The 26,782-nt window shown below is 40.5% G+C and overlaps 1 protein-coding gene across 40 annotated transcripts in view; it reads left to right on the forward strand.

Annotated features, from left to right (window-relative positions):
• The window catches only part of TTLL5 (tubulin tyrosine ligase like 5), a 280,660-nt gene that overhangs the window by 221,456 nt on the left and 32,422 nt on the right, over positions 1-26,782 (forward strand). For 15 of the 40 annotated variants that reach the window (XR_011532902.1, XM_070593619.1, XM_070593596.1 and 12 more), the window contains 2 exons: positions 19,385-19,467; positions 23,465-23,581. The exons of 11 other annotated variants lie outside the window; for them this stretch is intronic. Coding sequence is in view for 27 of the 29 variants with exons in the window: in XM_070593619.1 (XP_070449720.1) it covers positions 19,385-19,467; positions 23,465-23,580 (199 nt within the window). In the remaining 2 variants the exon portion in view is untranslated. The remainder of the gene's footprint in view (positions 1-19,384; positions 19,468-23,464; positions 23,582-26,782) is intronic. 14 more of the 40 variants (XR_011532901.1, XM_070593608.1, XM_070593629.1 and 11 more) reach the window with 1 other exon arrangement.

A 26,782-nucleotide genomic window follows, 5' to 3' on the forward strand; every position in this document is an offset into this window, starting at 1 on the left:
TTTTTCCAAAGAAGACATACAAATGACCAACGGTACATGAAAAAGTGTCCAGTATCACTCATGGTCAGGGAAAAGCAAGTTAAAACCACAAGGAAATTTCACCTCACACCTGTTAGAATGGCTGTCATCAAAAAGGCAAGATAAAAAGTGTTGGTGAGGGTGTGGAGAAAGGTGAACCCTTCCTTATGCGTTGTTGGTAGGAATGTAAATTGGTGCAGCAACTATGGAAAACAGTATGGAGGTTCCTCAAAAAATTAAAAATAGAACTATCATACGATCCAGCTGTCCCACTACTGGGTATCTATCCAAAGAGCTTGAAGTCAGCAATTCCGAAAGTCCAATGCACCCCAATGTTGATTGCAGCATTATTTACAATAGCTAAGACATGGAAGCAACCTAAGTGCCCATGAACAGACGAATGGATAAAGAAGATATGGTGTATATATATACAATGGAATACTACTCAGCCGTAAAAAATAACAAAATCATCCCATTTGCAACAACATGGATGGACCTTGAGGGAATTATGTTAAGTGAAATAAGCCAGATAGAGAAGGACAATCTCTGTATGACTCCACTCATATGAGGAATTTAAACGTGGACAAAGAGAACAGATTAGTGGCTACCAGGGAAAGGGGGGGTGGGGGTGGGCACAAAGGATGAAGGGGTGCATCTACAACATGACTGACAGACGATAATGTACAACTGAAATTTCACAAGATTGTAACCTATCATTAACTCAATAAACAATTTTAAAAGATAATTCCTTACAGATCAAAAAAAAAAAAAACAAGATAAAAAGTGTTGGTGAAGATGTGGAGAAAGGTGAACCCTTCCTTATGCGTTGTTGGTAGGAATGTAAATTGGTGCAGTAACTATGGAAAACAGTATGGAGGTTCCTCAAAAAATTAAAAATAGAAATACCATATGGTCCAGCAAGTCCACTTCTGGGAATGTAGTCAAAGGAAAACACTATGTTGGAGAGGTGTATGTACCCCCATGTACGAAGCGGCATTATTTACAATAGCCAAGACAAGGAAACTAGCTAGGTGTCTATCACTTAGAAGTTGTGGTATATATACAGTAAAATATTCACTCATGAGGGGCTGGCCCCGTGGCCGAGTGGTTAAGTTCGCGCGCTCCGCTGCAGGCGGCCCAGTGTTTCGTCAGTTCGAATCCTGGGCGCGGACATGGCACTGCTCATCAGACCACGCTGAGGCAGCATCCCACATGCCACAACTAGAAGAACCCACAACGAAGAATACACAACTATGTACCGGGGGGCTTTGGGGAGAAAAAGGAAAAAATAAAATCTTTAAAAAAAAAAAAAATCCATTAAAAAAAAAAAAAAAAATATTCACTCATGAGAAAGAAGGGAATCCTGCCATTTGCAACAACATGGATAGACCTTGAGGGCATTATGCTAAGTGAAATAAGCCAGACAAAGACAAATACTTCATGGTATCACTTATACATGTGTGGAATCTAAAAAAAAAAAAATCAAACTCATAGAAATAAAGAGTAGGAAAGTGCTTGCCTGGAATTAGGGGGGTGGGGGAAATAGGGAGAGGTTGGTAAAAGGGTACAAACTTTCAGCTATAAGATGAATAAGATCTGAGGATCTAATGTAAAATATAGTGACTATAGTGGATAACAGTGTATTGTATAATTAAAATTTGCTAAGAGAGTAGAACTTAAATTCTTACCAAAACAAATAAGATAACTATATGAGGTGATGGGTGTATTAAATAACTAGATGGGGGAATCCTTTCGCAGTGTATACACATATCAAATCACCATGATGTACACCTTAAATATCTTAGAGTTGTATATGTCAGTTATGCCTCAGTAAGGCTGTAATTTTTTTAAATGAAAAAAAAGAAGTGTACATATCAAAACTTATATGTGAAATATAGTCAGAGATGTACTCAAAGGTAAATTCATTCAAAGGTAGTTATTTTCATTGTTAAAATATAAAAAGTTTGAAAAGAAATTAACCAAGACACAAATGGCATATTGACTTCAACTGATATACTGGCTTCAGCTGATTGCCCAGAGTGTTGTGTTGAAGAGAATTATGAGGACTTCTCTGAGCTCAGGAAGAAGTACTTTGATAGATTAGTAAAGTCTACCCCAGACAGGGAATATGATGAGAGTGGTGAATATGCATACCACATATTTGTCATACCTGAACTAAGCTTTCATTTCTTGGAGTTAGAAAAGGATCAATAAAACAAAGCTAAGAAAAACAGATCAAAGGAAATCAAGAAGAAAAGCAATATAAAGTGAAAAGCAGGCAATAAAATCAGTTAAATTCAAAACCTTAGTTTGGGGTAGGGGGACAGGGAAAGAGAACATACACATAGCTCTGCCAGAAAAATGGGAGAATTAACAATAAGAAAAAGATTTAAAAATAGATATAGGAGAGATTGAAAAATTATGAGAACACTGTGCACAATTATATACTATACATTGTTAAAAACTGGATAAAAGGTAATATTTTGAAAAATATAAAGTACAAAAATTGATTCTTCTTGAAGAAAAAGAAAACAACAAGATAGAAGTTTTTAAACTATCCAAATTGGTTCTTAAAGAAATAGGGTACATAAGTAGGCCTAGGAAGCAATTTTAAAATACCATCTCTAAAATAGTTTTTTGAACCTTTTTTCTGAAATCTTTGGAGGCTTCCCAGTGCCTGCAAGATAAAGTTGAGAGTCATTAGTCTGACATGAAAGCCTTCTGCAATGTCCTCTATTCTGTCTCCACACTTCCCTGTGCTATACTGCCTCCTTGCACAGTCTGCTGCATACACTTGCTTCCATCATTGTTCCTACATGCTCACGTCATCCCCTCTGCACAGAATGCCCTTAGTCCTCTTGAATCTAAGCACCGCCTTATATTCAAGATCAGGACTTTATTGCCTTGATGCATCTTTCCCAACTGCCCCATCCTCTACTCCTCAGCTGACTCTACCATCTATTTCCTTGTCTTGCTTTTCCTTTTTCTATGTGTTCTGCTTCCCATAAGTCACTTAGGACAGATGCCTTGTCCACACCCTTTTATCACATATATATTGAATGTCCACTATGCTATGCATTGCTCTAGATATTGGTGGTGACAGATATTGGTGGAGAAGACAGACAAGAGCCCTACTTTCATGAAGTTTCTTTTATATTTTATTTTTTGCTGAGGAAGATTGTCCCTGAGCCAACATCTGTTACCAATCTTCCTCTTTTTGCTTGAGGGAAATTGTTGCTGAGCTACCAGCCTCCCTCTATTTTGTATGTGGGACACCGCCACAGCATGGCTTGGTGAGCAGTGTGTAGGTCCACACCTGGGATCTGAAACTGTGAAGCCTGGGCCACAGAAGTGGAGTAGGTGAACTTAACCACTACACCACCAGGCTGGCCCTCATGAAGTTTATTTTCGAGAAAAGGGAGATAAGTTCAGTCTCTAGCCCCTGATATAGCTTATATTTGTAATAAATTCTCAGGAAATGGTTATGGAGGAGGTGGTGGTGAAGATGGAAATGGTGGTGGTTAAGGTGGCGGTAGTGACATTGTATTTTGCATCAAGGTGTATGCATCAAGGATCAGTAAATGACAACGATCTCATCATTAGTTAGTTATACTCTGTAGAGGGGAATATGGGAGGCAGTAGAGCAAAGTTGCTAACAGCCCAAGATTTCAAATTAGACTTGAATCCTGGTTCCTTTACTTAATTGAATATTATTTAGGGATCTCTCTAAGCTTCTGTTTTATTATCTGTAAAGTATCACCTACATCGTGGAGTTGTTTCTAGGATTATATGCAGTAATGTATTCCCTGACATATATTAAGTGTCCAATGCATGTTGGTTGGTGTCGTCGTAATTTCTGCTGCTGCTGTTGTTCCCTATTGAAAGAAATTGCAATTTTTGTAGTTAGTAAGTTGATATTCATAAGTGTGATTTGGCTCTAGCTAGCAAGGCTATGGAAATTCAAGCACATTTTGATTTCCTGAACACTAATAACGCTAATAACTATTGAAGGCAAAGGCTTAGTTTCAAACAAAACAAAAGAATAGATTTTAACCTACTGACTCCCAGTCAAGTTGGCTCCATAGTTTGCACTTGAATCTTCCCCTCTGCTCCAGACACGTAGCAGTGATAGATAAAAAGCTCAAAGAAGAAAACCAAAAGGATATAGCTGAGCTTCAAAACAAAGGAAGCATCTTCTTAGCCCCAAAAAGTACAGAAATAAATGAGAATCAGTGAATGACGTCAAAGCAACAAGCTTTCTGAACTCTACTCTGGACGCATGCAGGGGCAACCTGGAGTTCAGCTGCTGTGGTATATTGGGGCCCGAAAGTGCCCTACCCAAGAAGAGAGACTGAAGCCAGTCTCATTAATTGAACATAAAACAGTGAATTTTCACCTGGGGATGATGTTGTCTCCCAGTGGACATTTGGGAGTGTCTAGAGTCATTTTGGGTTCTCATAATTGGGGGGAGGGGTGATTTGGCATCTAATGAGTAGAGTCCAGGGATGCTGCTAAACATCCTGCAAAGCACAGGACAGTCCCCCACAAGAAAGAATTATCCAGCCCAATAGTACCAAGGTTGAAAAACCCTGAGCTAAAAGCTGCAGTGGGCTCTCCTAATGGGAGACTGATAAAACTGGCATGGATCTGCTGCCAGAGGCTAAATCTTTATATGAGACTAGGGGCCTACAGAGTCAGGAAGACAATGACACACCCTTGCAACGGGTTCATGTCTCAGAACTGACCTGGACTTCTAAATATCACTGAGGTAAGGGCCCCATAACACCACTGTAAAATCTGGTTCTGGACTGGGTCAGAGGGACTTGGGTGGAGGCAACTAAAAAATCTTTAGACAGGGAGGAGTGAGCAAGTAGAGACAAGGGGGAAAGTGATTCCTATTCAGAATGAGCCTGCAAACCAAAATTCCAAAATGCATGAATAAATCTAAAACTAAGAAAGCTTGCCACAGAATCAGCAACTGGAACATGAATTTCTTACAGATGATATTAATATTTTTGAACAATCAGACGTGTTGGGTCATGTGTCTAATAGGAGTATCTCGTAGAGGATAACATGTGACTCTGATAGGAGTGTCTGAGAGAGACTGGTGGACAAGTAGTACTTTAAAAAATAATCATTGAGAATTTTCCAGAATTGAAGACAGACATGAATCCTTAGGTGAAAAAGTTTATTTCATGTATCAAAATAAATACACCTCTAATAACATAGTGAAACTGCAGACCGCTAAGCATAAAGAGAAGTCTTACATACTACCTAAGAGAAAATTCACTTTAACTACAAAGGAACACAAATTCCAGCATTCTTCTCCTCAGCAATAATAGGTGCCAGAAGACAAGAGCTAAGGGCTTAAGAGTGTTGAGGTAAAGTAATTTTCAGTCTAGAATTTTACACATAGCTAAACTGCCATTCAAGAGAGAAAGCAAAAGAGGTGTCAAGATGGCAGTGTAGGTGGACTCTGAACTCACCTCCTCCCACAGACACAACAAATTTACAACTACTCTGGGAACAATTACTCCTAAGAGAGAATTGAAAACTGGATAAAGAGAACCCCCACAACAAGGGACAGTCCTGACTGAGGTGAAAGAGGCAGAAATTCCTTTCTGCAGATGAAAAAAGCCACCTTTCCAAGCTGTGGCACTTCATGGCTGGCTGGGAGCAATCCTAAGGTATGCAGCCTTCCCTGGAGGAGTGGGGGACCTGAGAAGGGGAACATTAACCATTACAAGCATCCTTGACCTCAACACAACCAAGACAAGTGTCATAATATCTGGCTTTCCTGGCTATTAACTACAATAGGGAATTCCCCCAGAAAAGCTGTCAGACATAAGGGGAAAAAAGCTGGCTCTTAGACAGCTCAAGCATAAATTCACTTATTTCACAAAGCAACCTAAAATCACCAGAAAGAAAGGTGCACAGTCCTTTGGTGAAAAGAGTCTTGCCTGATAGGCTCTGGGTGCGTTTCAGTGATAGGTAAGACCTCTCCAGGGACTGAGACATTGGCGGCAGCCATTATCATGATCTATTTCGGGTGTGTTGACACAGACCCTGGTAGATGCTGCTGGAGTTGTTCACCTGGCCTATTAGCCCAGGGTCTGCCCCACCCACTAGAGCACTGATTTAATCCAGCTCAGCCAGGGCAGGCAGCCTGCCCTAGGGACAGGCCCCATCCAACAGCAAGCCCTCGGGCAACTTGTCGGCCTGCATAGGCTAAGTGCCTGGATCCTCTGAAGCCAGGTGAGTGGGTTGGAATGCACAAGGAGCAGGTGGAGTGTGTGGGCCGTTGGTAGAGTCTGTGGGGCCTCTGCAGTGGGGCAACTGGGTCTGCTTTGGGGGGTCAGGTGGTACACATGGGGCAGGACTGTGTTGGTGGTGTGTGTGGCCCTGTGGGTAGTGGGACTAGTCAGCTGCAGAAGACTTGTGCTCCTCAAACAGCCACGGATGGGATTGGCCCCGCCTTCCAAAGCCTGAAACAATTGGGTGCTCCCATGCCTGGGGCCAGCCCCACTCAGCTGTAATCCTGAGAGAGCTGACAATAGCCTTGCAGGCCAGAGGCCTACAGCAATTGTAAACCCCTGAGCCTAGCAACCAGCCGTGCTGGGAACATACTCACTTAACAGAAAAACTGCAAAAGGAATGTGCTATTAGACCTAGCAGCCAACTGTGTTGGGGCTCCCCATGCCTGATAAAGTGACTGAAGGGTCAAAACAGCCACATGCAGCTGAGCATTACAACCAGCCACCCAGGAGAGAACCCTAAAAGCTACAAGAGAAAGACAACAACCTACATACAAAGGAAACCCCAGCAGAAACCTTACAGGCTAGAAAGGAGTGGGACGATATATGTAAAGTGCTGAAGGGAAAAACCTACAGTCAAGAATACTCTATCTGGCAAAGTTATCATTCAGAAGGGAAGGAGAGATAAAGAGTGTCTCAGACAAGCAAAAATTAAAGGAGTTATCACCAGGAAACCAGTTTTACAACAAATGCTAAAGAGACTTATTTAACTGGGAAAGAGAAGACCAGAAGTAGGAATAAGAAAATTATATATATATATATTTAAAAAGGCAATAAAATCACTAGTAAAGGCAAAAATACAGTAAAGGTAGCAGATCAACTGCCTATGAAGATAATATGAAAGACAAAAGTGCTACAATTATCTGTTTCCATGATAAGAGAGTAATGGATACATGCACACACACAAAAAGAAGTTAGATATGATACCAAAAACATAAAATGTGGTAGAAGGGGAGTAAAAGAGTAGAGCTTTTAGAACGAGGTCAAACTAAAAAGACCATCAACTTAATATAGATTGCCATATATGTAGGTTATTATATGTGAACCTCATGGTAATTGCAAACCAGAAACCTGTAATAAAGACACAAAAAGTCAAGAGAAAGGAACCCAAACATAATACTAAAGAAAGCCATCAAACCACAAGGGAAGAGAGCAAGAGAAGAAGAAAGGAACAGAAGAACTACTAAAACACCCAGGAAAAAATTAACAAAATGGCAACAAGTATATACTTATCAATAGCTACTTTAAATGTCAGTGGACTGAATGCTCCAATTGAAAGGCATAAAGTGACTAATTGGATAAAAAAACAAGACCCATGTATATGCTGCATACCAGAGACACATTTCAGACCTAAAGACACTCACAAACTGAAAGTGAAGAGATGGAAAAAGATACTCCATGCAAATGGCCATGAAAAGAAAGCTGAGGTAGCAATACTTCTATCAGACAAAATAGAGTTTAAAACAAAAACTGTAACAAGAGATAAAGAAGGGCACTACATAATGATAAAGGGAACAATCCAAAAAGAGGATATAACACTTGTAAATATTTATGCATCCAAAACAGGAGCACTGAAATATATAAAGCAATTATTAACAGACATTAAAGGAGAAATAGACAGTAACACAATAATAGTAGGGGACTTTAACACTCCACTTACACCAATAGATATATCATCCAGACGGAAGATCAATAAGGAAACGTTGGCCTTAAATGATGCATTAGACCAGATGGACTTAGTAGATATATACAGAACATTCCATCCAAAAACCAAAGAATACACTTTCTTTTCAAATGCACATGGAACATTCTCCAGGATTGATCAAATATTAGGCCACAAAATAAGTCTCAATAAATTTAAGAAGACTGAAATAATACCAAGCATCTTTTCTTTTTTCTTTTTTTAGATTTTATTTTTACTTTTTCTCCCCAAAGCTCCCCAGTACATAGTTGTATATTTTTAGTTTTTTAGTTGTGAGTCCTTCTACTTGTGGCATGTGGGACACCACCTCAACATGGCCTGATGAGTGGTGCCATGTCTGCTCCCAGGATCTGAACTGGCAAAACCCTGGGCCACCAAAGCAGAGTGCACAAACTTAACCACTTGGCCACGGGGCTGGTCCACCAAGCATCTTTTCTGACCACAAAGGTATGAAACTAGAAATCAGCTACAGGAAGAAAATCAGAAAAGCCACAGATATGTGGAGATTATACACAATGCTACTGAACAATGATTGGGTCAATGAACAAATCAAAGGAGAAATTAAAAAATACTTGGACATAAATGAAAATGAAAATATGACATGCCAAAATTTATAGAATACAACAAAAGCAGTTCTAAGAGGGAAGTTTATAGCAATACGGGCCTACCTCAACAAACAAGAAAAATCTCAAATAATCTAACAGTGCACCTAAAGGAACTGGAAGAAGAAGAACAAACAAAGCCCCAAATCAGGAGAAGGAACATAATAATAAAAATCAGTGCAGAAATAAATAGAGAATAAAAAAGCAATAGAAAAATCAATGAAACCAAGAGCTGGTTCTTTCAAAAGATAAAATTGACAAACCTTTAACTAGACTTACCAAGAAAAGAGAGAAGGCTCAAATAAATAAAATCAGAAATATAAGAAAAATTATAATGGACACCTTAGAAATACAAAATATTATAAGAAAATTCTGCGAAAAGCTATGTGCCAACAATTTCAATAATCTAGAAGAAATGGATAAATTCTTAGAATCATACAACCTTCCAAAACTGAATCAAGAAGAAATAGAGAATTTGAATAGACCAATCACCAATAAGGAGATCAAAACAGTAATCAAAAACCTCCCAAAAACAAAAGCCCAGGACTAGTTGGCTTCCCTGGTGAATTCTACCAAACATTCAAAGAAGACTTAATACCTCTCCTTCTCAAACTCTTCCAAAAAATTGAAGTGGAGGGGAAGTTTCCCAATTCATTCTATAAAACCAACATTTACTGTGATACCAAAACTAGACAAGGACAACACAAAAAAATAAAATTACAGGCCAATATCACTGATGAACCTTGATGCAAAAATCCTCAACAAAATACTAGCAAATACAACAATAATACATTAAAAAGATCATGCACCATGATCAAGTGGGGTTTATTCCAGGGATGCAAGAATGGTTCAACGTCTGCAAATCCATCAACATGATACACCACGTTAACAAAGTGAAGAATAAAAATCACATGATCATCTCATTAGATGCAGAGAAAGCATTTGACAAGATAAAACATCCATTTATGATAAAAACCTGGCATAAAATAGATATAGAAGGAAAGTAGCTGAACATAACAAAGACCATATATAACAAACCCACAGCTAATATCATTCTCAATGGAGAAAAACTGAGCGCTATCCCTCTAAGAATAGGAACCAGACAAGGATGCCCACTTTCACCACTCTTTTTTAACACAGTATTGGAAGTCCTAGCCAGAGCAATCAGGCAAGAAAAAGAAATAAAAGGGATCCAAATTGGAAAGGAAGTGAAACTGTCACTATTTGCAGATGACATGATTTTATATGTAGAAAACCCTAAAGAATCCACCAAAAAAATTTTAGAAATAATAATTGACTATACTAAATTTGCAAGTTACAAAATCAACATACAAAAATCAGTTGTGTTTCTATGCACTAACAATGAAGTAGCAGAAATAGAAGTTAAGAATATAGTCTCATTTACAGTTGCAACAAAGAGAATAAAATACCTAGGAATAAACTTAACCAAAGAGGTGAAAGATCTGTACACTGAAAACTATAAAACATTGTTGAAAGAAATTGAAGAACACACAAAAAATGGAAAGATATTAAATGCTCTTGGATTGGAGGAATTAACATTGTTAAATATCCATACTTCCTAAAGCAATCTACAGATTGAATGCAATCTCTATCAAAGTTCCGACGACATTTTTCACAGAATAGAACAAAGAATCCTAAAATTTATATGGAACAACAAAAAACCCTGATTAGCCAAAGGAACCCTGAGCAAAAACAACAAAGCTGTAGGTATCATACTCCCTGATTTCAAAACATACTACAAAGCTATCGTAACCAAAACAGCATGGTACTGGCACAAATACAGACAGATCAATGGAACAGAATCGAGAGCCCAGAAATAAACCCCCACATCTGAGGAGAGCTAATTTTTGACAAGGGAGCCAAGAACATAGAGTGGAAAAGCAAAGCCTCTTCAATAAATGGTGTTGGGAAAACTGGACAGCCACATGCAGAAGAATGAAAGTAGACCATTATCTTACACCATACACAAAAATTAACTCAAAATGGATTAACTACTTGAATGTACAACCTGAAACCATGAAGCTTCTAGAAGAAAACATAGGTAGTACCCTTTTCAACATTGGTCTTAGCAGCAAATTTTCAAGTACCATGTCTGACCAGGCAAAGGAAATAATAGAAAAAATAAACAAATGGGACTACATCAAACTAAAAAGCTTCTGAACAGCAACAGAAACCATCAACAAAATGAAAAGACAACCTAACAATTGGGAGAAGATATTTGCAAACCATGTATCTGACAAGGGATTAATATCCAACATATATAAAGAATGTATACATCTCAACAACAAAACTAACAACCCAATTAAAAAATGGGCAGATCTAAACAGACATTTCTCCAAAGAAGATATACAGATGGTCAATGGGCACATGAAACTATGTTCAACATCATTGACTATCAGGGAAATGCAAATCAAAACTACAATGAGATATCACCTCATTCCTGTCTGAATGACTGTAATTAACTAGACAGGAAACAACAAATGTTGGAGAGGATGTGGAGAGAAGGAAACTCTCATACATTGCTAGTGGGAATGCAAACTGGTGCAGCCACTATGGAAAACAGTATGGATATTTCTCAGAAAATCAAGAGTAGAACTACCATGTGATCCAGCTATTCCAGGGCTGGGTATTTATCCAAAGAACATGAAAACACAAATGCGTAAAGACATATGCACCCCTATGTTCATTGCAGCATTATTTACAATAGCCAAGACTTGGAAGCAACCTAAGTGCCCATCAAGGGACGAATGGATAGAGAGGATGTTGTGTGTATACACAATGCAGTACTACTCAAGCATAAGAAATGATGAAATCTGGCCATTTGTGACAACATGGATGGACCTTGAGGGTATTATGCTAAGCAAAATAAGTCAGACGGAGAAAGTCAAATACCATATTATCTCACTTATAAGTAGAAGATAAAAACAGCAATAAACAATCACATAGAGACAGAGATTGCATTGGTGGTTACCAGAGGGAAAGAGGGGAGGGAGGAGGGCGAAAAGGGTGATTAGGCACATGTGTGTGGTGATGGATTGTAATTAGTCTTTGAGTGGTGAACATGATGCAATCCACATAGAAATCGAAATATAATGATGTACACCTGAAATTTATATAATGTTATAAACCAATGTTACCACAATTTAAAAAAAGAGAGGCAAAATTAAAGTAATTTTAGATGTTCAAAGTCTAAGAGTATACCACCCATGACCTTCACTGAAAGAACTAGCAAAGACTTTATAGCATAAAAGTGAACACAGAAGTGTGGGGTAACAATAAACAATGAAGTGCAAAAATTTTATAAAATATCAATAAATGTTAGTGACTATAAAAATAATTGTTGGTCTTCTTTAAAAAGATGAAACACGTTTAACACAACAAAGACAAGATGTAGGGACCAAGAATATTCAGTGGAATAGTTCAGTGTCAGGTTCAAGGGCAAGACAGAAATACTGAATGGCTTTATACTTTCTTAGGAAAAAATTAGCTATATAATTGATGTACAGTTTTCAAACCAACAGAAAGGGAGGAATGTAGAAACTTTGTGAATCAAATGGAAGGCAGGAAAAGAAAAAAAGGAAAGGAAAAGGATGGTAAATGGAAAACAAAATCTAAGAAAGTAGGAATAAGTCCAAATATAGGAGTAATCACAATAAATGTTGACATATTATACTCTTCTATTAAAAGATAGACTATCAAATTGCATTTTTTTAAAAATTCAGTTATATGCTGCTTAAAAGAGACATAGCTAAAATAAAATCTCACAGAAAGGCAAGGGATTGGAAGAATGTAAACCCTGCGATACTAATTAGAAGGAAAACTGGTAAAGCAACAAATAAAATGGAGTTAAGCAAAAAGCATTAATAGGGATAAAGAAAAGCAATTATATGCACTTAATATCATAAGTTCAGAATATATAAATCAAAAACTGACAAAATTCTAAGGGAAATTGGCAAATCATCAATAGTTGGTGATTTATTTAAATATACTTCTATCAGTAACTGATGGGTTTCTATAAGAAAAATTTCTGAGGATTTTGAATATTTGAAACAATTAAATCTGCTTTAATAAGTGACTTTTAATCTTTCTTGACCACCACTCATAATAAAAAATATATTTATATGCAACTCAGTAAAAATATGTATAGTAGGTATGTGTATATGTGAAATAAAAGTTCTGCAAGATATTATTTCCTATTCTTTTTTTCAGTTCTGATTGTGTCCTCTAAATTGATTTTACAACCCCCTTTGAGTCACAACTCACAGGCTGAAAAGAATTAATACCTATGCGTAGACTCCTGTACCCATCAGGGAGAATATACATTCTTTTTGAGTATACGTGGACCATTTACAGAAATTCAGCATATACTGTGTCCAAATGAGGGCTCCACATATTTCAGAAAATCAGTATCAAACAGTTCACACTCTTTAACTACAATACAGTTAAATTAAAAATAATGAAAAGGTTTTTTTTTAAGTACAAATGTTTGGAAATTTGAAAAAATAGAGTATTTAGTAATTGTGTTAAAGAGGTAATCATAATGAACATTATAAAATATTTAGAGCTGAATATTTGTAGAAGTACTACATATCAAATTTGTGGGATAGCCAAAATGCACTCAAAAGGAAGCTTGTAACCTTAAATACATTTATTAAAAAGACAGAAAGGATTGAAAATAAGTGAGTTAATCATTTAACTTGAAAAGCTATAAAAGGAACAACAGAGTAAATTAATGAAAATAAAAATAAAAGGCTAAAAATACAGAAATTGCCTAGTACAGCCTGCCACATGAGAGAATGAGAGAATAGTGCCTCAAACAGTATCTGCCAGTTGGTGGGTGTTCATTAAATGATTGCTGAAGAAATGAATGAAATCAACAACAAACAATAAAGAGGATCACCTCGAAATACTTATATACTTATGATAAACTTAAAAAAGAGAAACGGCCCAAATTAATAAATAATATTAGGAACAAAACAGAATGGAACCATGAATATAGTGGAACCGATAATGTGTAGTGTCTTTATAAAATAGAGTCCTTTGCACCACTACGACACAAAAGTTGACTTCACTAAATGTTTCTTGACTTGATTTTGGAACCAGACCCAAGTTAATAATGTTCTAATTGTTATTTGCAAAGGATCAGCATCTTAACTTCTGTCTCTGAAATGCATATGTGATCCCTGGACTGACAGGTAAAAGGAAGAAGCACTCATCCACTGTGTGCATGTAGGTGTGTTGGTGTGTTGTAAGGACACTTGTGAGATATTTAATCTGTGAGTAAATGTTGGCTAAGAAAAGTCTGAGTATGAGTTCATTTTTTGGAATTCAGTTCTTTAACCTAACTTGCATCTTACAATTTCTTCTCTCCTTTGGGAATGAAAGAAGTGGGTTCTCCCCAGTAGTTTATAAAAATGATGAAAAGGGGGTATTTGTTTTCAGGACCTTCACAAATGCCGCCATGTCTGTTTGCCACAGCCCTGGTGAGGTCAGCATTTCCAGCTCTACTCTTCCTGTAAAATCTTGAGATTTCCCTTTTCTAAGTCCTTCCTTCTACAGAAAGGTCATCCCTGATGTGGTGGCATGAATCCAAGACAAACCTTTACTAAACCATTGAAATAGTACACTAGTACCTGTGTGTTAGAGACGTGGAGAGCCTTGAAAAGAACCCAAAGAGAAACAATATAGCATCAAACCACAGTCAACCTTGTGAAGTAATGAACAAAACAGATCTTAAAGAAAGGATATCACTTTCAGAAAAGTTTCCACTGATCAAAATAATGAGAGAAAAAAAACGAACAGAGGAAACCACAAATAAAGGAAATAAAGATCCATGAAAAAGCACGTCAAAAGCCTTACCAGCAAAATGGATAATGCGGATTTTGCTCATTATAACCCTCCTAGACTGGTGATGGTGTGTTATATAGGCTGGCTGTATGGTGTGGTCTTGATGCCAATGGAATTCCTAGCCAGCTGTTTGATTGACTTGTTCTCCCTGAGTAGAGACTTGCACTGGAAGAAATCTTTCAAGATGATAAATGCAGGCACTGTTTCAACTTTTGGAGAGATTATTTGTTTATAATGCCTTATTGAACAACTTCTTTGAAAGGCCAGAAGAACTGTTCCCCTTTACTCAGAGTAGGAGTAGCGCCCATGTCAAGTTCTTTCTTGGCATCAGGAAAATGGAAGAGACAAGAGGAGTAAATAGGTATGGAGCAAGTGAATTGAATTCTGGGTCAGGAAGTGTACATTTAATACTTAAGGAAACTCTTCAGGTACTAGCTATGAACATGTCCCAAGAAAAGGTCCTGCCTTGGTTGAAAAGACCATGTCACTGTTAATGGAATTCTTTGTTGCTACTATACATGGTCACATTTTTTATTTCAGTGTATCAGGAAGCCTGCCCTTCAGGAGCTTTTGATAGTTACAGACAGACAGTCCATCTGCAGAGAAGGGGCTGAACTAAGCCCATGACCACAGCTGAGACAGTATCAGGCCTCTAACTCCCAACCTTTGACTCCGTCTAACACTTCTCCATCTCCTAGAACTTGTACCATTGCCAAGAAGAGCAATTCAGGGACACTGTGGGACCACACAGTCACATCCAGCACTCTTCTTGGGCTGGAACTCTGACTTTTGCATGACGTAAAGTTAATGGCACCTTTCTTTTCCCAACTTTTGAGTGTTTCTTACTGCAAAGCTCAATACTTTTATAACTCGTTTTTCTGAGTTCGTCTTTAGCTACCTTTTCGTATTCCATATGTACTATGATCAGAAAACATCAGGTAATGGAGCTGCAGCAAACATCTTTAACTTTGTACATTCAGCTTTCAGAGAGAAAGTACAATTTCAGTAGTAGCAATTTCATTTGCTGTTCCACTCAGGATGAGATGGCAGATGCATTGTTCCTCCAGTCAGTCTCATTTCCCACAAGCCTTTCTCACAGGAAGAGCATCCCACTGTACTATGTGGTATTCTCATGCTTAAAGACACACACTTTATACAACAAGCCAGCTGCTTCATTTGGTACACGGTTGAAGAAACAGTGATTCATTCTGATGCTGGCAGGAAAAGAATGTGTATGTTCACATTTGTTAAGAGAGAGTTTGTCAATTTCAAATGAGACTTCTCTTCTTACAGGAGTTTAAGAGTAATTTTGACTATGAGATTTCTGCCTTGCAGGTTGCCAGTTAATTACCTTTTGACCTTAATAGCAAGTTGCTGTTAACTTCCAGGTTCTGAATATCTTGTGGTCATTTGTCCACAGTTTAGCACCAATATTCCATTCTGAGTTAGAGTCAGTGAGTCATCCAATTTAATATTTCTGTATGGAGATGGGCTTATAGTGAATGCAAAGATTGTCAATATTCCTAAGTAAAAATAACAACACTAATAATAGCTCATTTTTTTAGCTCTTAATATAATACCAGACACTGTGCTAGGATGTGCTTTACATCCACCATCTTATTTAATCCTCAACAACCCTATGAAGTAGGGTCCGATATCCTGATGTTAAAGCCCAGTAACTGCCTTAGAGACAACCAAGGGAACACATCCATACCCTCTTATGTAAATATTTCCTAAAACACAGGTGCTCCCAAGAAAGCAGCAATCATTGCAGAAGCAGAACACCAGGTGCAAATTAACATACAGGCTCTAGGCAAGCTGTGTTTCCAAAGTTCTCATTTAGGAATGGCTTGTTGAGAAGTTGGAACATATTTTCCCAAGGAAATGATGTTATCACAACAAAAACATATTTAGCCATGATGTGCCTAAAGTAGTAATAACATAGACCCAAACCATTTTGTGTACCAACATTTCCATGGAAAAATGCGCTCTGAGTTTCCCCTTGGATGCTAGGTACACATTTCTCCACCACTGGGAAGTGGCGACCATATGCCAGAAGCTGTAGGATCATGAGAAATGTTCAAAGTCTGAATCGATGGTGGCTCCCAAAGCGTGTGCTGGGAGTTAATGGAGGAAAGGTTGGAAGAGTGAGTGGAACTGGATACAAAGGGGACATAGGGTCAGATGACCTTGGGTGAGGAGCAGGAGAAAGTCTGTGAAGGTGAAAGATGGAATAAGAATCCCAGAGAGCGGAGGAGAGAGTTTGGGGACCCAGAACTCAGCAAGTCTAAACCCCCAGGGATTCTTCTCATCCCTCAGGTATCTCCCTGCTCACTGCCTCTGTTTCTTCTACTGACTCCCAAATTTAGCGTACGTGCTTCCCTTTTTACTGTTAACACTCAAGGCTTCCTCTGTGATAGTAAGGCCAGCCCCATGGCTTTTGACTTGACTGCTCCTAACGCAGGCAAATGGCCCTAAGGGTTTTTAACTTCTCTAAAGGAAAGAGCCCATCCTAGGCCCTCCAGAACTTTTCCTTTATCACTTGGACCTGGAAGGGCAAATATCAGCCTACAGATACTTTGGGTGTTTTTTTGGGTCCATAACGGGCTAAAATAAAATGCATAGGCTTAGGCATTCCAGATGCAGCTCTCCGAGGCTGAAGCTTGTGGGAAAAGGGAGAAGCCCTCGCTCCTTTCTCTCTTTGTTTCTAGGGCTCCACGTCCTCAAAATGAAAGTGGAAAGGAGGAGGAGGGCCCAGGTCGCAGCTTGCTGGAGGGAGGGCTTTAGACAGTGTGATCCTTGCATCACTGCTGGGGTGTGTTCTCAAGGGGTACGTCTCTATCAGGTGTGTAGGGACCACCTGGGCACCTAAGCCTCTACCAGTCTCTCCAAGTGCTCCTCAGACCACCTTCCTCTTTACCCTCTGGTTGTGTTTCCCTGACGTCTCTGGTGCTACTGTTCACCTGGGCACCTGGGGCACTATAAAAAGCCCAAGTTCTCAGACACTATCCCAGACCCACTCAATCAGCATCTCCAAGGCACGGGCCTGGAAAGCTGTATGATTAACAAGCACCCCAGGTGGTTCCTGTCAGGGACTGTTGGCAAACGCTGCTTGACTGCCCTCCACTTTGCTGGTCTTTAAAGGCCCCTAGGACATTCTGAGCGCCTTTCTGCCTCAGAATCATTATATACGCTGTTTCTTCTCCATGAAGAGCTCTTTCCTATTCACTACTCTTGGCTAAGGCCTACTTCTCGTAACTTCATGACTCAGCTGCAGTGTGATTTCCTCAGAAAGACCATCCTTGACCACTCTGCTCACTGTCTAAATCAGGCTCCTGGTTTCATTCTCGAACAAGACCTCATGCTTTTTCTCCTTAGCATTTATCACAGTTTGTATCTTACATATTTGCCTAATGTTTGCCTCCTCACTAGGACCGAGCACAGGGAATGCTTAATAAGTATTTTTTGCATAAATGAATAAATGGAAAAATAGTGCTGGGAGAAGGGTACCAAAGGTTGGATTGAATGCTGCTCAACAAATAAAGAACTGAGCATATGAAAACTTCAATCTCACAGGTAAAATTTTTACAGGTCAACTAAAATCAAGGTAGATGGGCCCCACAAGTAAGTGTATTTACGGACAATGGGTGAGATTATTTCAAAAGATATTTATTAAATACCCAGTTTGTACAAAATGCAATATTAGGAGCTATGGCTCCAACAGTGAATAAGACTGAAACAATCTCTGTCTTTATGGAGCTTACATTCTAGCAAGGATGACAGATATTAAACAGCCAGTTACACAAGCTGATAATTGTAATTTTGGTAAATGCAGTGAAAGAATTACAGTGCTGTAAGAGCCCATGACAGGGAGACCTGGCATGATCTGTAGGCCATCAAGCTAGTCATAGAATTTCAGGGACATGTGGCTGAGGAACCTGGACCCAAAGAATCTAGTGTGCTCTGTCCTGTCTCTTGTCAAAGTTGCCATGAGGGGAGGTGCCTCTGTGTAATAGTTTCTCAACCTCAGCACTCTTGACATCTTGGGCTAGAAAATTCTTTGTTTGGGGGCACTTTCCAGTGCACCGTAGGAGATGTTTAGCACCATTCCTGTCCTTTACCCACCAAGCCAGTAGACCTCATATTTGTGACAATCGCAAATGTCTCAGCATTGCCAAATGTCCCTTGTGGAAGGGTTGGGGTGGGGGCAAAATCTGTCCCTCCTCCTCCCCTCAGTTGAGAACCACTGCTGTTCATGAAACTTGGTTTTTAAAAAATGTCTTGGGGGCTGGCCCCTTGGCATAGTGGTTAAGTTTGGTTCGCTCCACTCCAGTGGCCTAGGTTCACAGGTTCAGATCCTGGGCATGGACCTACAGCACTCATCAGCCATGCTGTGGTGGTGACTCACATATAAAGTGGAGGAAGATTGGCACAGATGTTAATTCAGAGCTAATCTTTCTCAATGAAAAGAAAAAGTCTTATGATTTATCCAAGTCAATACCAGGAACTTAATTTATGCATTCACTGAACAAATATTTAGACAAAATTCAAATATTTGTTGAGTGATTATTAGGTGCTAGGCATGGTTTTAGGCACTGGAGACCCAGAAGCAGTGATCAAAGTCTGTGCTTTCTTGAAGCTACGTTCCAGTGGGGAGAGCTGGCCAGTAAATTTAAAAATATGTAATATTTCAGAAGAAAGGGATACGTTTGTCATAGAAGTCCTTTCTGATAAGATGACATTTGAACAAAGTCTTGAAAGAAGCACGGGAATGAGCCACATGAGAGGGAACACTGAGAGCAAGAGGCAGAGTGATCGGAGGGCCTGTACTTGACCTCACCTTTCTGTCTGCAGGTCTAACCAGGCTGCTTGTGTTTCAGGGGCTCCTCCACAGAAGGGCAGCTGAACGGCCTCCAGAGCAGCCTTCACGCTGCAGCCTTTGTGCCCATCACCAGCTCCACAGGTTAGTGGCAGTGGCGCACCAGCTCCTTCGAGGCAGGCCAGCAGGGAGGGGCTGGGCTCGGCACAGTCTCTCTTCTGCCTCTGAAGAGAGCTCCAGTTTGAAGAAGGAGGCGTCCAGGCTGTTGAAGCATCGGCACAGGGGCATTCTGTTACATTCTTCTTTTCAATGGTGTTGACAGTTTAGGACTGAATGGTTTTCTAGAACTAGTTTGGGATAGATGACATTTCCCAGTCTGGTAGAAGGCTATCAGATTTGCAGCATATTACTAAAAATGCCTGTATTTGACTGGTGTTTCACTGTTTGTGTAGCATTTCCACGTGTAGGATCTCTCACTAAACCCTGTGAGGTGGATCTTCTTGTCCCCCCACGAGAGGACACAGAGGCTGAGAAAGCTGAGGGGCCTATGGGAGGTTATACGTGGGCGCAGAGCTAGATCTGGGTTGGGTCATGGTCCTGTTGTGGTCTGTTGCCAGTTGGTTCCTGAGGGCCTAAAACCTCTCAGGGTAGGTACCTACATCTAAGTCAGGAAACATTGTCCACAGATAGTTTTCTGAGTAATAATTCATAAAAATACACTAATCAGTAATCAGAGAATTGAAAGAAAATCACTTGGATTCAATTCAACAAGTGTTTATTATTGAGCGCCTACTGTGGAGAAAGTGACATGCTGGGCGCTGAGGTACCTAGAGGGTGAACTAGGCAGTCCCTCCGTCAGGGAATTACAGACTCAGAGAAGGGGGGAGTCAGCAGGGAGTGTGGGCAAGGTGAGGGAATATCAGGTCCTGGGGACACAGAGTAACAGTCAACAGCACTGGGGACATCTGCTATGCGTCAGGCACAGTTCTGAATGCTTCATATGTAGTAACTCACTTGTTCACAAAACAGGCATATAGTATAGGAACTGTGTTCCCAATTTTATGGCTGAAGAAATAAAGGCACAGACAGATAATGAAACATATCTAAAATCTCACAGCAAATCAATGGTAGGGCAGTATTCGAACCCAAGCCATCTAGCCCAGGCTCCTTAGGGACTGGGGAGGGCTTCCCAGAGGAAGAAACATCTAAGCTGAGGTTTGAATGTTGACAAGTCAGCCAGGAGAGGGGAAGCATGGGGTGGAAGGAGATCCAGGAAGAGGGAACAGTGTGTGCAAAGGCTGAGGGTGGGGGAGAAAACGTGCCGTGTTCTGAGAGCCCTCACGTGTCAGTGTGGCTGGGGACTAGGGCCTGAGCAGGGAGTGCCAGGAGAAGAGGCTGGAGGGGTCGCAGGACCAGTCTATGAGCCGTGTAGGGAACTTGTCCTAGAGCAGTAGGAGCCATTAAGGAGTGTAAGGCCCCGGAGTGTGTATGTGGCGGAAGGACGAACATAATCCACCTTAAAATGGTTAGAAGATCACTGAGAGCCCTTAGTTTGACCTTTTCGTGGGGGTCATTACATACTTCTCAGAGTTTCCTGTGGGGATGAAAGGAGGCAATAGAGAGAAGGAGTCTGTAACCACACCCAGGGCTGCTAGTAATGTGATTGGAGTGTAAAGACTTTTTTCTCCGCTTAAAATCTTAGAACCTGAATTCAAGAAATATTTGATGAGTATCTACTTGCCCCTCCCACCCCCCAAAAGAGAATTCCTAGAACATGGTAGTTATTTTTAAGGAAGTAAGATTTCCCCCTGGAGCAGTAACGGACTGAGACTGGGTAGCTAAGAGAGTCCTGGACTAGCTCGAAGGATTTCCGTGGGCTCCAGCTGGTAGAACCTTTCAGCTCTTCAAATTTGCTGGATCTGTGGAGCTTCACAAAGCTTAGGAGATCCAGGAGTCCTGCCTGTTTCCTTTCCATGTCTAACTGGTCACTTAACTACAGAATTGAACTCTTTGTGTGCACTCTGGCTGAGGAAGTTGGAAATTTGAGAGGCCAGGTGGGTCATACTTTTGGCATCTTAATTATGCGTTAATACTTACTGACCAAGTTACTTAGAAGATTTTGTAACAGTTGCAGTGAATTTGGTATCAGCATAAAACCACAGAATAGAGAGAAGTTGTACTTCTCCATGGCTTCTTATAGCTACCTTTTTTCCCTGCTTCTACCTTAAGATAAGCACATTGTTCTCACCTTGTTTGGGCAGCCTGCTGTTTACTGCTTTTGTCTCCAAATGACCCTGGGCTTCTAAAGTCCCTTGAATTCATTTCTACTTGGTGACTTTCCTCATGTTCCTGATCCTTGGTTAAGGAAACACTGATGAACATGATAGTAGAGCTCAGGCATTTTCCGTATTCCCAGTAAGCATTTTACCTTAGCAGTGCAATAGTCACCAGCCCTGTTGGAGTTGTTTACACAGCTAGTCAATAACTGCCTGCACTTCAGTGTTTCAACTACAAATCGTGTGTTTTTCTGTATTACACACAGATTTGAAGGAGTTATCCTAGGGATTCAGAAGGGTGTCCTATGAATAGGAGAAGATGAGATCGCTATTAGAAACGTTTTTCTTTAAACCCACAAGAAGGGAGAACAACCTCCATAATTAGTCAAAAAGCTTACACATCTCTCAGAGTTGGAATGTTTGTGCCTATAGAGGAATCGCTAAACTGACTTTGAAGGGTATTTAGACCGTCTGCTCCATTTAACTCAATTGGTTAAACATGGTATCTATCGAGTCCGTGGATAGGCAGAAGTCTCTTTCCTGGCCCCTTGACCCTTTCCCCTAGTCGAGCCAGCCAGGCCGTAAAGCTTGTGACTTCGCTCATCAGGCAGTCTGAAGGAGAGAGCGGCTCATCCCAGGGCATTGTTGAAGACAGCTCAGTCCCTTCCCGCTGATGGTGGCCTCCTGACATTCCTTTTATTATCATCTTTAAATGAGGTAGTGAATGTGAAAGCTCCCAGCAGAGTGCCTGGGATGCTCCGTGCATATTGCTTTTCCTTGACTTCCCTACCTCAGCTACATATTCTGAGTTTGCTATGAAAGGGAAGATGTAGAGTCAGCAAATTTGGAAATTTGAGAAGGAAGCTGGAGTGAGGGCCTTTGGCTCAAAGCCAGAGCCATTGCCTTCCTCCTTTATAGCGATGGCATTCTTCTTGAGTTCTGAAGGGGTGATGGGGAACTAAAATAGCCGAGAGCAGCGGATTAGATAACTGGCATTTCTCTCATGCTCATTTGATAGTGTAAACTACCATTATTGTGGGCCTGAGCCATACCAGCTGCCCTCGTGCCCGTGCCTTAGCTTCTGCCTAAGCTTTCCTTTCCTGGAGCCCAGCCTCTACCCACCCCCACCTAACTTTTTTGTTATTTTTCTTTTAGCTCTTACTGGTCTATAGTTGATGGAAGGGACCTTCCCAGCTTTTGAGCACCAAAGCTGGATTTCATTTCCAAGAAGTGAGAAGCAATCTCCTTGTTGAACACTTGTTATGTGGAGCCCTGGTAAAAGCACCTGAGCTCTACGCTCTTTGATGGAGGTGGGGTGGCTGCACACCAGCGTGCCTGCCCGCCTCGTTGTCTCTCAGTGGGACAGTAAGAGGAATGAACTTATGCTAATATAAAGCAAACCCGGTGGAGCTTAGACCCTAAGGATCTAGGAGGCACTTGAACTTTCAAGTGAAATTATTTGCCTGGCAGCTCTCAGCAGAATGACGTCTTCTCACTATTAGTGTTTGTTCTTTTCCCAATGCGTTATATAGGTGTTGGAGATCCTGGGTGGATCTGGAGTACAATATATTAATAATAAAAATAAATCAAGCTCTTAAGATGCTTGCCCCAGTGTCTTATACCCTTTATTGCTCCCAAAATGTTCTTCTCTCCCCAGAGCCAGAGGGATAAGAATTTAGGTTCATTACCCATTCTTATACTTAGAAAGCAGAAAAGAGAGCATGGTTTGGTGTTTGGCAGAAAATGGGGTGTCAGCATCTGGGAGAACGGTGATCCCCTAAAACCTAGTTTTAGATTTGCCTTGTTGTCCTTCCAGCCAAGATCAAATAAAGTGTTAAGTAGGGATTTTATTTTACATTTTTCAGGATCTTTGGAACCTCCCCAAGTTATTTTCGCCAGATCCAAACCCTTGCCCACACAATCTGGAGCCCTTGCTATAGGACAGAGAAAATCAAAGTCGGTGAAGTCAGGGCCAATTTAAGGTAACAGTAAGAATAAGAGCATATTCTTGTATTGTAACTTGCTGACTTGATGCTACAGCAAGAGCCTTTACAGCTATCAGGAGAAATGATAGTTTCTCAAAATGACAGGATATTGGCATTTTATAAAACCAGAGCTCAGAAGGACTCTCCAAAACTGTGGGTCAAAGTTAAGCTACCAATAGCTTGCTTCTGTAATGGCCTACCAGTAGGTGGCGCTGTGGCAGTAAGAAATTTTCTTGCTATTATGGAGGCTATTGTTTAAAAATATGGGGAAATGGATGCCAAAGAAACTAAAGCTGTAATTGAATTATCACAGGTAAAGTGTAAAAGAATATATTGGAAAGCATGATATTTGAAGGTCAAATTGCAATGGCCTCTAAAGAGAATGAATATTTATTATTAAAGATATTTATTGTTAAAGAAGGCTTTTAGACTAGAGTTGGGTAGTCTGTGAATTGGACTTTCAGATAATGGGAGGCAAGAAGGGAACAACATTTAAAAAAACTTTTGGTGAGGTTGATTAGTTAATTATGCTTTTTTCTGAGGTTTTTAAGATAAACGTGCTATAATTGGCAGCAAAACAAACTATAAACCCTATCCTACCATCCATCCAAAAAAAGCTCCTACACTGAATGAATGGCCTCACTTGATCTTGTGAGGCTGTACCCGCACTTCACCAGCGCTGCCCCCAATATTTTGTTCCCAGCTGTGTGGCCTTCCAAACTTTCCAGAAAATTCTATGAAACTGCAAGGTTTTGATGATTCCTTTCCTCTTTGCTTTACTCTATGCGCTAAAGCATTAATGGCACACCTGCTATGAGCTTAATACTCTTCTTACCTCTAGGGGAATATTTATAAACTTACTTGAGAAGCATTATTCATCAAAATACCCCAGGAGAGCAAAGGAGGGAGAAAAATTATTTACCCACCACAGGATTCATTTACATTGGATCAGAAGCTTCAAATATCTTTCCCCAGCCCATCTAAACTCTTTCCAAAAAGGAATGAGAAGAGAGAAGGGAACACCAAATCCATGGCTTGGTCATCTACCAAAATGTACCAGAGAAACTGAAAACAACCAGAGTTCTATTGGTAACACTTAGCCAATGGTCCTTTAATTCTGATACTAAGCAGCCTATTCAGTGATGAACAACTAACAAAATATAGAAAACTAAAGCAAGAAGGTCAATATTTCCTTCAGGAGACTGGCAACCAGAAGAATGAATGTGACATCAAGCTCCAAACCAAACGGATGGCCTGCCAAGAAGTACTAATGTCCATCCGTTTCCAGCACTGTGAGACTTGGACCTGCCACCGTTGTAATATCACTCTCCTTGAACCTGTTTCATTAGTATCCCTTACAGTCCACCCATTACATGGCAAAATAGGATCATCAGCAAAGAAGCTTTGAGAAAGAGCCTATCTCTCAACACTTAAATCTCTGTCACAAACACAGCCCCGCTGAGCCTGAGCTCTACAGAAGCTAGGGATGGGTAATGCTGTATTTGTGATTAGTTGAGGTGGTGAGACCACGTGCAAGTGTGTATGGACTCAGACGACAGAGCAGGTCAGAAGGCCTCGGAAGTCCAGCCTCGCATTGTAGCATGAGTGCTGGGAGGCTCCAGAGGCAGGCCCACCAGCCTGGCAGATGGCAGTGGGCTGCCTTTCCTTGAGCAGGAGAATTAGGTAGCTTACAAAGTGAGGAGGCAGACCCCCGGAGTCCACAGCTCATCCACCTGGATGCATGCTTTCTTCATGTTGTGAACGCAGTGTAGACCGAACCACTGCTTGGGCAGAGGTCCCTTCAACCACAGTCACAAGTGAATGTCATCACCAGCTATAACAGTCCTAGAACCTCTTCATATATGGATTTAGGGAGGTAGTGAGGTTAGATTAGAGGATTTGAAGTGTGTTTGCATAGCATGTTATGTAAGACTGAGAAAACATCAGTTGTCCTTATCAAAGAAGGAGGGACCTATCCTGAAGGATACTGGGGACTAAAGACTAAGACCTGCAATAGGCTGCCCCAGGCAAGTCTCGTTTTTAAATATATACATCATTCTGTACCTTTTTAGATCCTGTATTGTGTATTTGGCATCTATCCATCACAAAGCCAATTAACTATATTTTCTGTATTCTTGATGCTTTGGCAATTGGGGGCCTTCCAGAGCCAGGGAGAGAATGGCCCTCCCAGGCTAGCTAATTCCTAAAGATAATAACCTCTTGCCTTTCATATACAAACCAACCAATCCCAAGTTTATATCCCCAACCACCTCCTTATCTAACTCTCACACAGCAAGCCAGAATTTCCCTTTCTCTAAACCGCTCCAGGGCCAGGGACCAGGTGACTAGAGACCACCCCTGTAGCCTTTAGGCCCCAGAATTATGCACACTAGCCACTTTTAAGCTGTTTACCCTGTCCAGCCTTGCCTTTCCCAAGGAAACTCCAAATAAGGCTCTGGCCTTGACTTTCCTCTCTCCCCTGTCTTCTATCTCCTGACCACTCTGGTGTTTTCGCTTGTGACCCTGCGTGGCCTGCAGTGACCCCCCTCTGAGACCTGTAAGTATAATCAACTTCTTCCTGCCAAGCCTCATGTTCATCCTTTCCTGTGGCTGCACTGATACCGTACCTTACCCATCATGTACATTCCTAGAACAAACATCAATAGGAAGAATATCTTTAATTTGCAGTACAAGGAACCTGGAGAAAAATCTGAATCGATTAGGTTTATATCACCCAGTTCTAAGCAACTGATCATAGCGTTTACTTCGTTGTAGGCTGTATTACCCAAGTGATGTTTTAACAGTATGTGTTTTGCTAGCCTCAATCTGGCTGCAGCCACACAAGAAGGATGTGGATCCCTCTACATGGCAAAGTTGCCTGGCTGCCAGCCATTGAAATTTCATGCTTTCCTGTCCTGAGGCCTCTTTCATTTCGTTTAGTAACTGTTTCTACTTCAGAAACAAAACTCAAGCATAGCTGAACAACCTGGTTGGAAGTGGGGGAGGAACCAGCCTGGCTTTCAGTTTCGAGGGACGTGGAGGGGTGGTTCTAAGAACCCACCCCAAGGGGGTTCCTTTGTCTTAAAGAAAACCAGGGAACTCTATTTCTGAAGTGGATTAAGAAATGGACTACTGAGAAAGATAACATCTGAAAATTGATATTATCTCTTGCTGAGCTGGCAAACTCCCAAAAGAGGA

Source organism: Equus przewalskii, chromosome 25 (genome assembly GCF_037783145.1).
Source record: "Equus przewalskii isolate Varuska chromosome 25, EquPr2, whole genome shotgun sequence".
NCBI lineage: Eukaryota > Metazoa > Chordata > Mammalia > Perissodactyla > Equidae > Equus > Equus przewalskii.